Below are 11,518 nucleotides of genomic sequence, written 5' to 3' on the forward strand. Positions count from 1 at the left end.
AAGGGTTTAATGACAGGGCAAAAAATTAGAGCTATGAGTAAGTGTGAAAGGAAATATCTCGAAGACTTCACATACATTTTTAAGACTTGTTTTGAAGAAAATAAATTAATACATATGTAAACCACTTAGAACAATTTCCCCCACACAGTAAGTCAATAATATATATTAGCTATTATTATGTTATACAGGTGTTTGCATTCATGAGCCTGCAAACACATGCATATATTTTAAAAGCAGAGCTAAATATAACACATTTCAAACTTTCTTTTACCTATTTATGCTCACCTAAGTAAAAAAGATAAGGCTTTATAAAATTACATTACTACCTTTTGAAAATATAAAAATCCAATTATATTTCCAGGTAATATTTTTTACTCTGCATATAATGGAACAGATAAGAAATCTGTATATTTCAAACTAAAAGTAGAGGTGTTGACTTATAACATTAGTAATTTCTAAGAATTTAATTCTTCCAACTATCTACTTTCAGCAGCATCTTTCATGTCCTTTTAATGACTTTCTATATGGACTATGTATATATAACATTTTACGTGTGTGTGTGTGTGTGTGTGTGTATTTAAAAGTGAAACTGATAACATATTATTATAGGACTAAACATTCAAAATATTTGAAGATACTTCTTGATATGTTTTGTGGCAAAAAAAAAAAAAAAGAAAAGAAAAGAAAAGAAAGAAAAAAACATCTGCCCTCTACTTGTCTACATGAGGGTAAATGAGGTAAAATCAACATTTACAACCCATAAAGCTTGTACCAATGGTTTTCCATTTGTTTCCTAATCTAATTCCAATATTCAGTATTAAATAATGAGAAAAAACAGCAGAAAATCAAGACAATGTCAGGTGGTTGATTTTTACCTTGGATAGTTCTGTGGAAAATGTGCATATCAATTCCTTTCCTCAGATTGTTTTCCCAGCCTTCATTCCCTTTAACCATACAATGTAAGGAAGATGACCATCTGTGAGTGTGAAATCATACCTCAAATACTCTATATGTAGTAATGGGAGAAAGGGAGGAAGACAGGGATAACATGTTTGTGTACCCACTTGGCTTTAGGAAACTTAATAGGTACATTATTATTTTATTTTCACAGCAACCTTATGGGTGTGCCTTTATATCTTCATTTTAACTATGTGGAATCTGAGGTGGATGGTTCAAGACCATACCACTGTATAAGACCATGAGCTGGGTTCATGGTCTCTACACCTCCCCATTCTGAACTATCCCACAAGAGACATGATTATCATAAAGTTAATAAAAATTAAGCTATAGGACCCTCAAGGACATGGGCCACTTCCATACCACTTGAGGCATGAGCAAAGTGTTCATAAAAATCCATGTTTCTGTTAAAGTTGCAAAAGTAAAATATTTTTCTACTCCTTTTCTTAATGGAATTCCCACAAATAACATAACCTTTTATTTTTATCCTTACGCAACAAACAAAGAGTAACACACAGAGACCATGAAGGGCTTTTAATCACTTATATTCCCAGCCTTCCTCTGCTTCTATATTTGTGTAGTGCTCTAATAATTAGAAAATGGTTTCGTTTCATTTGTTTTCCATAGCAATTATATGAAGTAGGCAGTACCATTATTGCCCTAATACAGATTATTGAACTGAAGTTTAAAATAAATAAACAAGGACCAAATAATTTAGAGTATGTAAGTGTTAGAGACTAGCACAAACAAAAAATAAAATCATGTTTGTTTTTTAATTTAAAACAGATTTTTAAAACTGTTTTTGTTTGCTTTTTTTGTTTTTGGTTTTTCTGTACTTCTACTGCAACTAATTCTTTCTCTACTATTTTTTTACAAGTTTAAATCAAAAACAATGACTCAAATCTGTATGTTTAAGATAGTTTTGTTGTGGTTCTTGCTGCCTCTCTTTCTTCTAGAGAAATCAAATATCATGCTTTGAAACTAGGTGTGGTTAAAATCCTTCAGACACAGAAGTTTTCCTTCTTTCTATCTTCTACATTAGACGTCTGGCTGTATCCCCTCTTCGGAGACTCAGTCAGGCATTACTACACTGCCTGGAGTGAAACTTAAAGTGAGACAACGGTGCGTTGTCGTCTTCCACAAGACTGGGCAGTCAGCCTCACCTTTCCTGCTAGGACACACGGTGAAAGCATTGGGTGAAAGTTAGAGCTTGGCTCTCCCAGCAAGCTCCTGCTGTGGACTGCTGGGCTGAACAGGTCCCAGCCATATCTGCCTACTGAATTTGCCTTTCCGTAGAAAAGACTTTAACAAGCATCCTGGAAAGGGAAGGAGCTGTCAGTGCAAAGTAAATAAGTTAACTATCTTATAAGAAAGGCAAAACTGACAGAGAGGTCTTAAACACTTCTGATGTATGAATTAAGTGAAAAAAAAAATGTATAACTGGGTTTGACACAATCTATTCTGTAGGCATTGAGTCCCACAATTTCTTTGCAAGAAGACTATATATTATCTTCTTAACAAATGCACAATCTGAAATCTTGACTTACTTGAGGGTGTTGGAACATAATAGGCATGGGCTCTTACCCTCCTAAATCATTTTGACTTTGTGGGGGATAACAGGAGAAAGGAAGAGAAAGAGGAAGGGCGGAACAGAGGAAGACAGACACGACAAATGAAAATAAGCGTGTAAAATTATTATAAGAGAAAAAAGACATTACCCGTCTCTGAGTAAAAGAACAGACTGTATTTTCTCTGGCTCTTCCAATACTTAGCCTGAAACATGTTCCCAAGTAGGAACATTTTCTCACAAAGCATATGCAAAATATTTCAACCCTCAGGTTTTGGCTCTTTATTTTTATTTTTTTTTATTTTTTAAAAAAATATTTTACCAGAATCATTTACTTAACAGAATTGTGGGACTAGTTTATTTAGAACTGAAGACAAGCTCAATGAATGCAGAAGATGGCCTGGGCAATAGTCCAGCAACTAAAACATAATTAGAATGATCCCAGACACTTTAATCCCAATTATTTAATCTGTGGGGTGTCCAACACAACAAGTGTTTGGCATAACTCAACAAAACAGATCTTACAGAGAAATAGAAGGAAGAAAATGTATGAAACAAAATGAACTAGGGGTTCTTTTTTTGTCATTAGTCTGGGGTTTTTAACTCTAAGGTCATAATAAAACAAATGTAAAATTAGAATGTGTGAGTGTGTGAGAGTATGTGTGTGGGCAGGGACGATATTCTTAAAAATAAGACTGAAACCAGTACTCAAAACTGTTGTTAGTATCAAGTTTGTGGTGATACCACATTGACATCCCTCTCCCTACCGCTTATTCCAACCTCCCCATAACTTTTCCACACAGTCAAAACACATCCATGGGCACATGCACCAAAAAGCCAGGCAAGTTATTGCACTCTGTTTAATAAAAACACAACAATTAAAGGCCTGAACACTTTGTCATTGAGAGACAAAGAGGAAAGACGGCATGCCCTAGGTTCTACTTTTGTTCAACAAAGTTTTGTCATGCTCTCCTATAGTATAAGTAATAATGTAAGTGATATTAATGAAGTAACATATAAGCTGATCAGAGACTAAAGATTGCAAACCCTACAGGAAAAGAAGAGATATAGAAGAGTTTATGAATAGAATCTACTAGAACTTTTTAAACTGGGATACCATTAGATGGCACTCTAAAGGCAAAACACACACACTTTTTTTTTTTAAAGAGTTTTTCAGGCAATTTTTAAATATAGAAATGACTGCTTATGGTTTGGGTTGCTTTAAATCACTATAAATTTAAAATCATTTCAAAAGTTACACTAATATTAAAGTGACAGTTAATAAATGTCATCATACTAAACCACAGAGTTTTTAAGAACTCCAACTGGGGCACCTACTAAATTACAGTTTTATTTTATGACTTTGTAACACCTGGGATTCTCATAAGGGATGCTGGATGAAAATTTGAGCTTTTAGGAAAAAAAAGAAAAGAAAAGAAAAGAAAAAGAACAAGACTTTCAATTACTACAAATTTCACCAGACATAATTCAAATTCTTGTGTGTCTTATAGCACTTTTTCTTTTTATTTATTTTTCTTTGCACCAACAGATTATATTAGGTAACAATTGTTTAAGATGGTAATAAAATAGTTTAAATGGGAACTTTATAATCCCATTCCTGAAATTCATTGATCAGAATTACGTTTTTAACCACTTAATTAAATATTTCTTTTTGTTATGATAATAGGAATTTTTAAATTAGAGCTATATCTTTCTTTCATGTGATAAGAATAATTGCACTGAATAAATCCTCTATATGGGAATTCTATAGGGCCAAAAGAAAAATGAGAATTCCAATAAAGTTTCAATATTCATGAATACCTGCAACGCTATTTATTTGGAGCTTCATGTGGAAATGCCTATTTCACACTGCAATTTATATGACATCAGATTCTATTTTTGTAAAAACTTCTTCATTACAAGATGTTTTGTATATGTTAATAAATGAATTGTCAAAAATAAACTGTTGTTCAAAATTTATATTTAAAGTTGCTACAGTGCTTCCATTTTGCCTCGCTCAAACACTTTAAAATCTATTTCATTAACTGAATACAAACAAATGTATGGAAAGTCAGAAACTGAAAGTAATATTAAATAAAGAAAACTATCCTAAGAATTCCTGCTAATTGTTTTGGAACTTCAAAACCAAATACTTAAAAATAGATTGTTCATATTTTGAAACACACATTTTCAATGGAACCAATTATTTAGAACTATTTTCAACATTTAATAATTGTCAGTTTTCTAACTGCTATATAGTGTCTTCAAAAATTGTTATTAATAACATCAGAAAATCTATTTTTTAAATGTATTTCCTATCTCTAATTCATCTCACTCAATAAACATTTTGTTGATTAAAGATAGGTACTAATACTTTTTTCTAAAAGATATGAACCATTTCAATCTGTGTTTACAAAGCCTTGAGAACTCATTTTGCTTTTTGTCTACCTTTATATACACCCATAGAAATGTCGGTGCCAATTACACTAATATAGAACGTATGATACACTTTTCAAAATCAGTTAGCTACTCCATTAGGTGTATATACAACGTATACAACGGACTAAAATAACCCCTTTGAGAAACCCTTATCTACCCTATGGGTTACATAAATTTTGATAAAATAACTAAATATGTATTTACTCAGAAGGACACAGCAGTGGGAGCCATTCACCTCCTGAAATATATTCACTAGAGAGATTATAACAGTAAGAATCATTCTGAGTTTCTAAGTAACACTTTACATTTTTAGCTCTGATATTGCTTTTATAATCACAATTCACTTTTACTGAAAAGAAAAATAAAAGGCAAATACTACAATCAATTTTTAATGATTAATAAGCAAGGCATGAAATTCAAACCTCAATTAATTCTTATGCTTTATAAAAACCATTGTGAACTATTTTAAGATTGCTTAAAATGATGTCATAATCTTTAAATAATTAGATACTCCTGCTAACTTAAATTGGAACTATTCATTAGTAAACTAGAAGATATTAAATATCTGCTAATTTAAATTGAAAAAATAATGTCTAAGGAGTTATCAATAATTTGTTCAGCAATTATTTCTTTGAAATATGAACAGTATATTTTTCTTTTGAAAAAGAACATTAAATTTGACTCATACAAGGAAGAATAGCTATAGTTAGCTAATATAATTACACACATTACATTCTACTTTTGCAATCAAAGGTAGAAAGGTTTCTACAAATGAAAAAGAAACTAATTGCCCTTCAAGCAAATACATTTAAAAAAGCACTCCAGACAACAGAGATTCAAGTGGTAAAGTCAATCAGCAAAAGTGTGGTAGAAATAACTAAAGCATAGTTATTTTCTCAACAGGACCAATCAGTGCTGAATAAAATATTTAATTAAAAAGTTAGGAAATGTTTGCTATAAATAGTTATATCATTTCATTCTGATTTTACATGTAAATATACAAAAACACATACTCTAACTGGTCACATTTTATAGAGCATAATAATATAAATATGTTATAGTAATAATGTTTTTCTAGGATAAAAAAGTGAACCTTTTACTCCTTTATCAAATATATCGTATGTGGATTGGAATAAAGAACCAGCAGTATTTCCAGATGACAATATTACAACAGGAATATTTCAAATCAAAGCTAAATCTTTGTTGTAAATGCAGAAATTGTTCACTGTCTTCTCTGTCTTATATGAGGAAATGAAATCCTCTTACCTGTCACCCTGACACCCAAGAAGATCTTTGTCTACCTCAAAAGAGCTTAAAATGTCAAGACTTAGGTCTCCTTTTCATGGTTTATTAAGCAAAAAGCCAAAACTATTCATGCTCCCTTGTAGTTTCAACAATCTATGATTCAAATGGGGTAATAGCTCTCTTTTCTTGTTCAGTAATGTCCTGGTGAGGAAATGATTTTACTGTCCTTTTTCTGTGGGGTCCTGCAGATTTATCTAAAAGGAAATGAATTACAACAGGATGACAAGGCCACAGAATAAAGCCATTTAGTTTTACAAATCTATTATGTCCTCCAATCTATTTTATGGGCCTGGTTCTATTATAAGCCAAGAAAAACCCTAAAACAAACTTTTTTCCCCCTTTTTTATCTTTCCAAGGAAACCATTTACAATTCTATGATTGTTTTTGAAGGAGTTTAGTCTTTTCTTCTCCCCCTTATGTGTTTCTATCCCACTTTCTCAAACATACAAAACATTCAGAGACAAGAAACTGGACTTTTCAAATCCAAACTGCTGACAACTGTCAGATGCACTTTACTGGGACATTACTGACTGTAGCTTCAATGAATTAAGCTTGATTCACTGCGGGTGAATCATTTTCAATGCAGAGCTGTTCAGCAGTAATTGGCCAAGAATCCCTGCTGTGAAAAGCACTTGTCAAATAATGCTTGTTTACAAATATATCTCCAGACAGCAAAAAGTGGCAGTTACTGAATAAGTTCAGGGCCATCTCCAAAATTCATAACAATGGACATGAACCCTTCACTTACTAAACATATTTAAACTTTCACTTGTAGATACACTTGCTAATATTTGTCCTGCTTGATCAGAGAGAAGTCTGTTCCTAAATATGCCTCTGAAATGTTTTATAATAAAAAAAGTTTTGAATATTTTGTAGGTCAAAGGTTTTTTCCACATGTAGTTTATGGCTAATATAATAAAACTACTTATGATACATTTATCTTATAAAGTGCTTAGAATTCATACTAAAGGATAAATTTTCCTCTTATTGTCTGCTATCCAACATACACTAACATGCCAGATAATACATTTCATATCAGTCCAAATTTCCAGGTACATGTTTGGCTTCTTCTGTTCAATTCTGCTTGTTTATATCTAATAAAGTTAAATTTAAGAAATGACTAGAATACCAACTATGTACACTCACGTTTATTCTGCACGTCTTAAAACACGTTTTTTTTTTTTTTCATAATACACACACACACACACACACACACACACACACACACTCTTTGGGAAATCACTAAGCATCTATAGGTTGCAGAAGGCAAATTATATGAGAACAAGTGATTAATGAGTTCAGCATATCCATCAAGTCTTTCTGTCTCCTGACCTTACAAAGTCCCGCCAGAAGCAAACAAGCAAATTGGGAAACTCTAATCTGAATCTCTAAAAATCCCAAACATTTTATAAATATTTTAACATAAATAAATATTTTAATATTCTCTGCTGCTCAATTTATAGCAATAGCATGGAGAAACAAAAGGAAGAGAAGAACGCAAATTTCACAGTGCAGAAATAAAGGTCTGGAATACTAAGTGGAACGAGAGAAAACTGTGCTCAGCTGAGATAGGATGAATTAGATAATGACGGATATTTATACAATTTCATTTCCAATTAAGTATAAGAGTGGCATATTACAAAATGTGCCCCCTAAACAGCAGGCTTTTTTCAGAGCACCAGGTGGTAAGGTACGCCTCATATTTGATTAGCTCTCCAAGCCCCATCTCACTGTAGTCTTAAGTTTTGCTGTGTGAAGGACCAGATGAGGTAAGACAATACAATTTGTGGGTGTTAAATCTGTAACAACAGCCAGGCTACGTTTCACAGGATTCGAGCTCTGCTTTCAACACCTTAGGAGACTGGCGCTATTTCCCCTTCTTTCCGTTTCCTTCTGCCTCTTCCTCCTGCACAGTCTTGGCTCTTGTTCCTATTCAGTGTCACTCTTCCTAAGAATTCAGTTCTTCCAATTTTCTAACCAAAGTGACTCCTTTTCATCTCCACTTAAGTTCTCCTCTTCTATCACACCTGGAGAAAGGACTTGAAATCTAACGGAAACACGAACGGATGAATGATACTACTGTTAAACCTCTTTAAATTCAAGCCAAGATGCCCCTTTTGGTGGAATAAGACAGTTAATAAAATAACCTTCTCTAACCCTATTATAATCCTCCAGACATCTAACAGAATGAATTTAGCATAAGGTGTTCATAAAAGGTCTAGGAGTCCCCAAAACACTTTTTCAACTTTATCAGAAAGGGAAAATGCCCGATTGTTCGGCTTAGGCATGACAGATCAGCTATGTATGTATAAAGATAAATGTAGGTAAATACACATATACCTTTAATCAGAATTTAAAAAAAAATAAACATAGAGGTTAAAGAGAAAGTTCATGGGATGGGGGTAAGGGATCCTCCATCTGCCCTGCTTTCACGCCGTTCCTTTAGACCTGGCATTGCTGGGATACCAGCTCAGCGCCTTCTACAGTGGAGACTGAACCCATGCAAGTCACGAGGACACACAGGACTCCACCACTGCTGCTTCATCTTTCCGGTCTAGCGTCCCGTGCCCAGGAGTGAAAGGAATTTCTGTAAGGTTCTGAGCGTCCTGCGTCACATCCACAATCCCAAACCGAAACCCCAACCTTCTAGCCAAAGGGGGTAGGCTTTTCCATATTTTCATGGTGGAGCTTACAGTTCCTAATAACCCTGATCTGGATCTGAGATACTGCTCCCGCCCCTCCGGGAGAGATGCGCCCTTGGGCTGAGACCCCAGCGCCGTCCGGGTGTGGGAGAGGAGCGAGCTGGGCTGGAGGGAACCCATGGGCAGAGGGTTCAGGTCCAAGAGGTGGGCGGGCAGAGGGGCTGGGCACTGCTCTGGGAGCACGAAGAGCGACACAGGTGTTGCTCCCGTGCTGGCCCTACTCTCCCAGAGAAAGGCAGGGACAGTATTCTAGGTCCGGAGCACAGGATTGGAGGTAGGGAGGGGGGCTGGGCACTCCTGGATCCCGTGCTGTGCTGGCCAAAGCAGGTCATTTCCCTCCCTAAGACATGCCCAGGTGGGTTCTAGCAGCAACTTCCTAGCAGCGACACGACACTCCCCCTCACCCCTCCTCCCGCGGCAGCCCACCTCCTCGCCTCTTCCGCCCTGGCTTGAGTGTGACAATTAACTCTCCCAAGAAGAAGGACACCCAACAGTGTGGGGCACCTTCTGTCCTTCGCTATACCCCTCCCACGAGAAATAAAAGCTCCTGCCACCCACCCAGAATAGCAGCTGGTGATGCCCTAAATAACAGCTCCCAGCAGGCACTTTCCCCAAAAATAAAAGCATTCAGCCACCCCCACAACGTTTTCCCATCACTGGCCTCAAATAACGGTTTCTAAAAGCCCCACTGCTCCCGAGATCCTTGTTGCTGGGCTTCAAACAGTTCCCACTCCCTGAAGCCCGGTATGTCACTTCCCCACGCGCCTGAAGTGAGCCCCAGCCGCACCCATCCCCCTGGCGCGGACCTCGGACCTCCTTTTCCCCAAGGTTTTCCACCTTCCCAGCCCCCCAACCAGTCTCTGTCCACATGCCTGTTCCTTCCCCAGCACTCCGCAGCTAATGTCAAACAATGCAACCAAAAATCGCAGAGGGAAGCGAAAGGCCAGCGGACGGGGACGACAAATATTAATTTGAGATGAGAGTGCGATTTAGTCCGCAGCAGCAGCGTCCAGCGCTCCGGGACCCGCACTCCCCAGGCCCCGCCTAGCCCCTCCGCCCCAGGTCGCCGCGGTCCCCACCCCCATCTCCCTACCTTCGTTGCTGGGGCTGGCCAGGAGGGTCCGGAGTGCGGCGCACAGAAGAAGGCACGTCCAGAGGGGAGCTCGGCGAGGTGCAGGGTAGCAGCCGGCCAGGGAAACCGGGGTGCTGGGGGTGTCGCCGCCGCCGCCCGGGGGCCGCCGGCGTCCCGCACCCCGGGGCCCCGAGCCCCGCATCTTCTCCGAGCCTCCTCCGCTGCCGCTGTCCCGCGCGGCTCAGTCCACCGCTTCGGCCTCGCGGAGCGGCCGAGGGAGACTCGGGAGTCCCCTGGTCCCCCCGTGGGGTCCCACGCCTTCTGGCACGCGGCTCCTCCAAATGCGGGAACCTCCGATCCGCTGAGCCAGCTGAAGTTTGCTTCTGACTCCTGTCGCCTTCCCCTTTGGTGGGGTTAAATGAATTAGTTCTGGTTGCTAGCGCAGTTCTGGACTCGGATCAAGGGGTGTCGAGAGGGTCCCGCGTCCTGTTCCTCTGCCTCATAAAAAGACTTTTTAAGGATTGAGAATTTTTAGATGCCACTAGGGGAAAGGTGAAGCTTCTTTGCCGTCTTCAGTGTTGAAATGGACGAAGGTAAGGAAGACAAATCATTTTATGACGAAATCCCCGATTTAAAAAAAGGAAAAAAAAGCAGGGTGGCTAAGGATAAAGAATGAGGAGTTGAGAAAATGTGGGGAGTGAAAAACAGGGGAGCAGCGAGCCAAGGCAAAGATCCGGAGTTCAAAGAGGCTGGCAGAAGGAAATCGCTGCGGGCTGAGCGCCGGCGAGGGGAGGGACGAGGGCGGCCGGCGGGCAGGAGCGCGGAGCCGGGCGGCGGCGGCCGGGGAGCTGCTCCGGGAGGCGGCGGCGTGGGAGCGGCCGCGAAGGCGAGGCTGGAACTGCACCGCCGAGGCGCGCTCCTGCTGTGTCTGGAGCTCCGCGCCTCCTCTGCCTCCCCGCTCGGCGCCTCCCACCTCCTTCCCTCCTCCTCCTCCTCCCGGCTCCCCCGCCCTCCGCCGCTCGCAGCCTCGCCAGCGAGAATCTACTGTAAGTGTGACTTGCTTCGGCGAAGTCACACGCCCACGAAGGGAAGTAATCCGGAGGCTTCCGTGGTGAGTGTTGCCTAGCGGTCTCCGGGAAAGGCGCGTCTTCCTCCCGGGGTACTTAGGGAGGAATCCTCCTGACGACGCTGGCGAGGACTGGTGCTCCCGGGAGGCGGCAGCGAGATCAGCCCCAGCTCAGCGGGCGGCCCTTGGAGATGCGGGTCCCTCCGGCTGGCATTTCTCCTGCTGCCCCTCGCAGGCTTGTGGCATCCACAACCTTGTCGTCACGTCGCCGCGCATTCGCAGGCTCTGCTGGTCCGTGGCTAGTTTCTGAAACACCCATACCGCTTACCGCTGCTGACCCTTTCTGTTCTTCCCAGACTTTGATGGCTGGAATGGGATAATTACTCAACGTTTTCTTCAGAAGTAAATCG

General features: G+C 39.7%; 1 protein-coding gene across 12 annotated transcripts in view; it reads right to left on the reverse strand.

The window, feature by feature from the left end:
- The window catches only part of EPHA5 (EPH receptor A5), a 354,031-nt gene extending 342,732 nt beyond the window's left edge, over positions 1-11,299 (reverse strand). For 6 of the 12 annotated variants that reach the window (XM_074396211.1, XM_074396212.1, XM_074396210.1 and 3 more), the window contains exon 1: positions 10,064-11,299. In XM_074396211.1, coding sequence (XP_074252312.1) covers positions 10,064-10,244 — 181 coding nt within the window. In that variant the 5' untranslated portion in view covers positions 10,245-11,299. The remainder of the gene's footprint in view (positions 1-10,063) is intronic. The other 6 variants (XM_074396215.1, XM_074396216.1, XM_074396214.1 and 3 more) reach the window with 2 other exon arrangements.
- Between the last annotated feature and the right edge of the window lie 219 nt (positions 11,300-11,518).

Source organism: Saimiri boliviensis, chromosome 3, assembly GCF_048565385.1.
Source record: "Saimiri boliviensis isolate mSaiBol1 chromosome 3, mSaiBol1.pri, whole genome shotgun sequence".
NCBI classification, from domain to species: Eukaryota; Metazoa; Chordata; class Mammalia; order Primates; family Cebidae; genus Saimiri; species Saimiri boliviensis.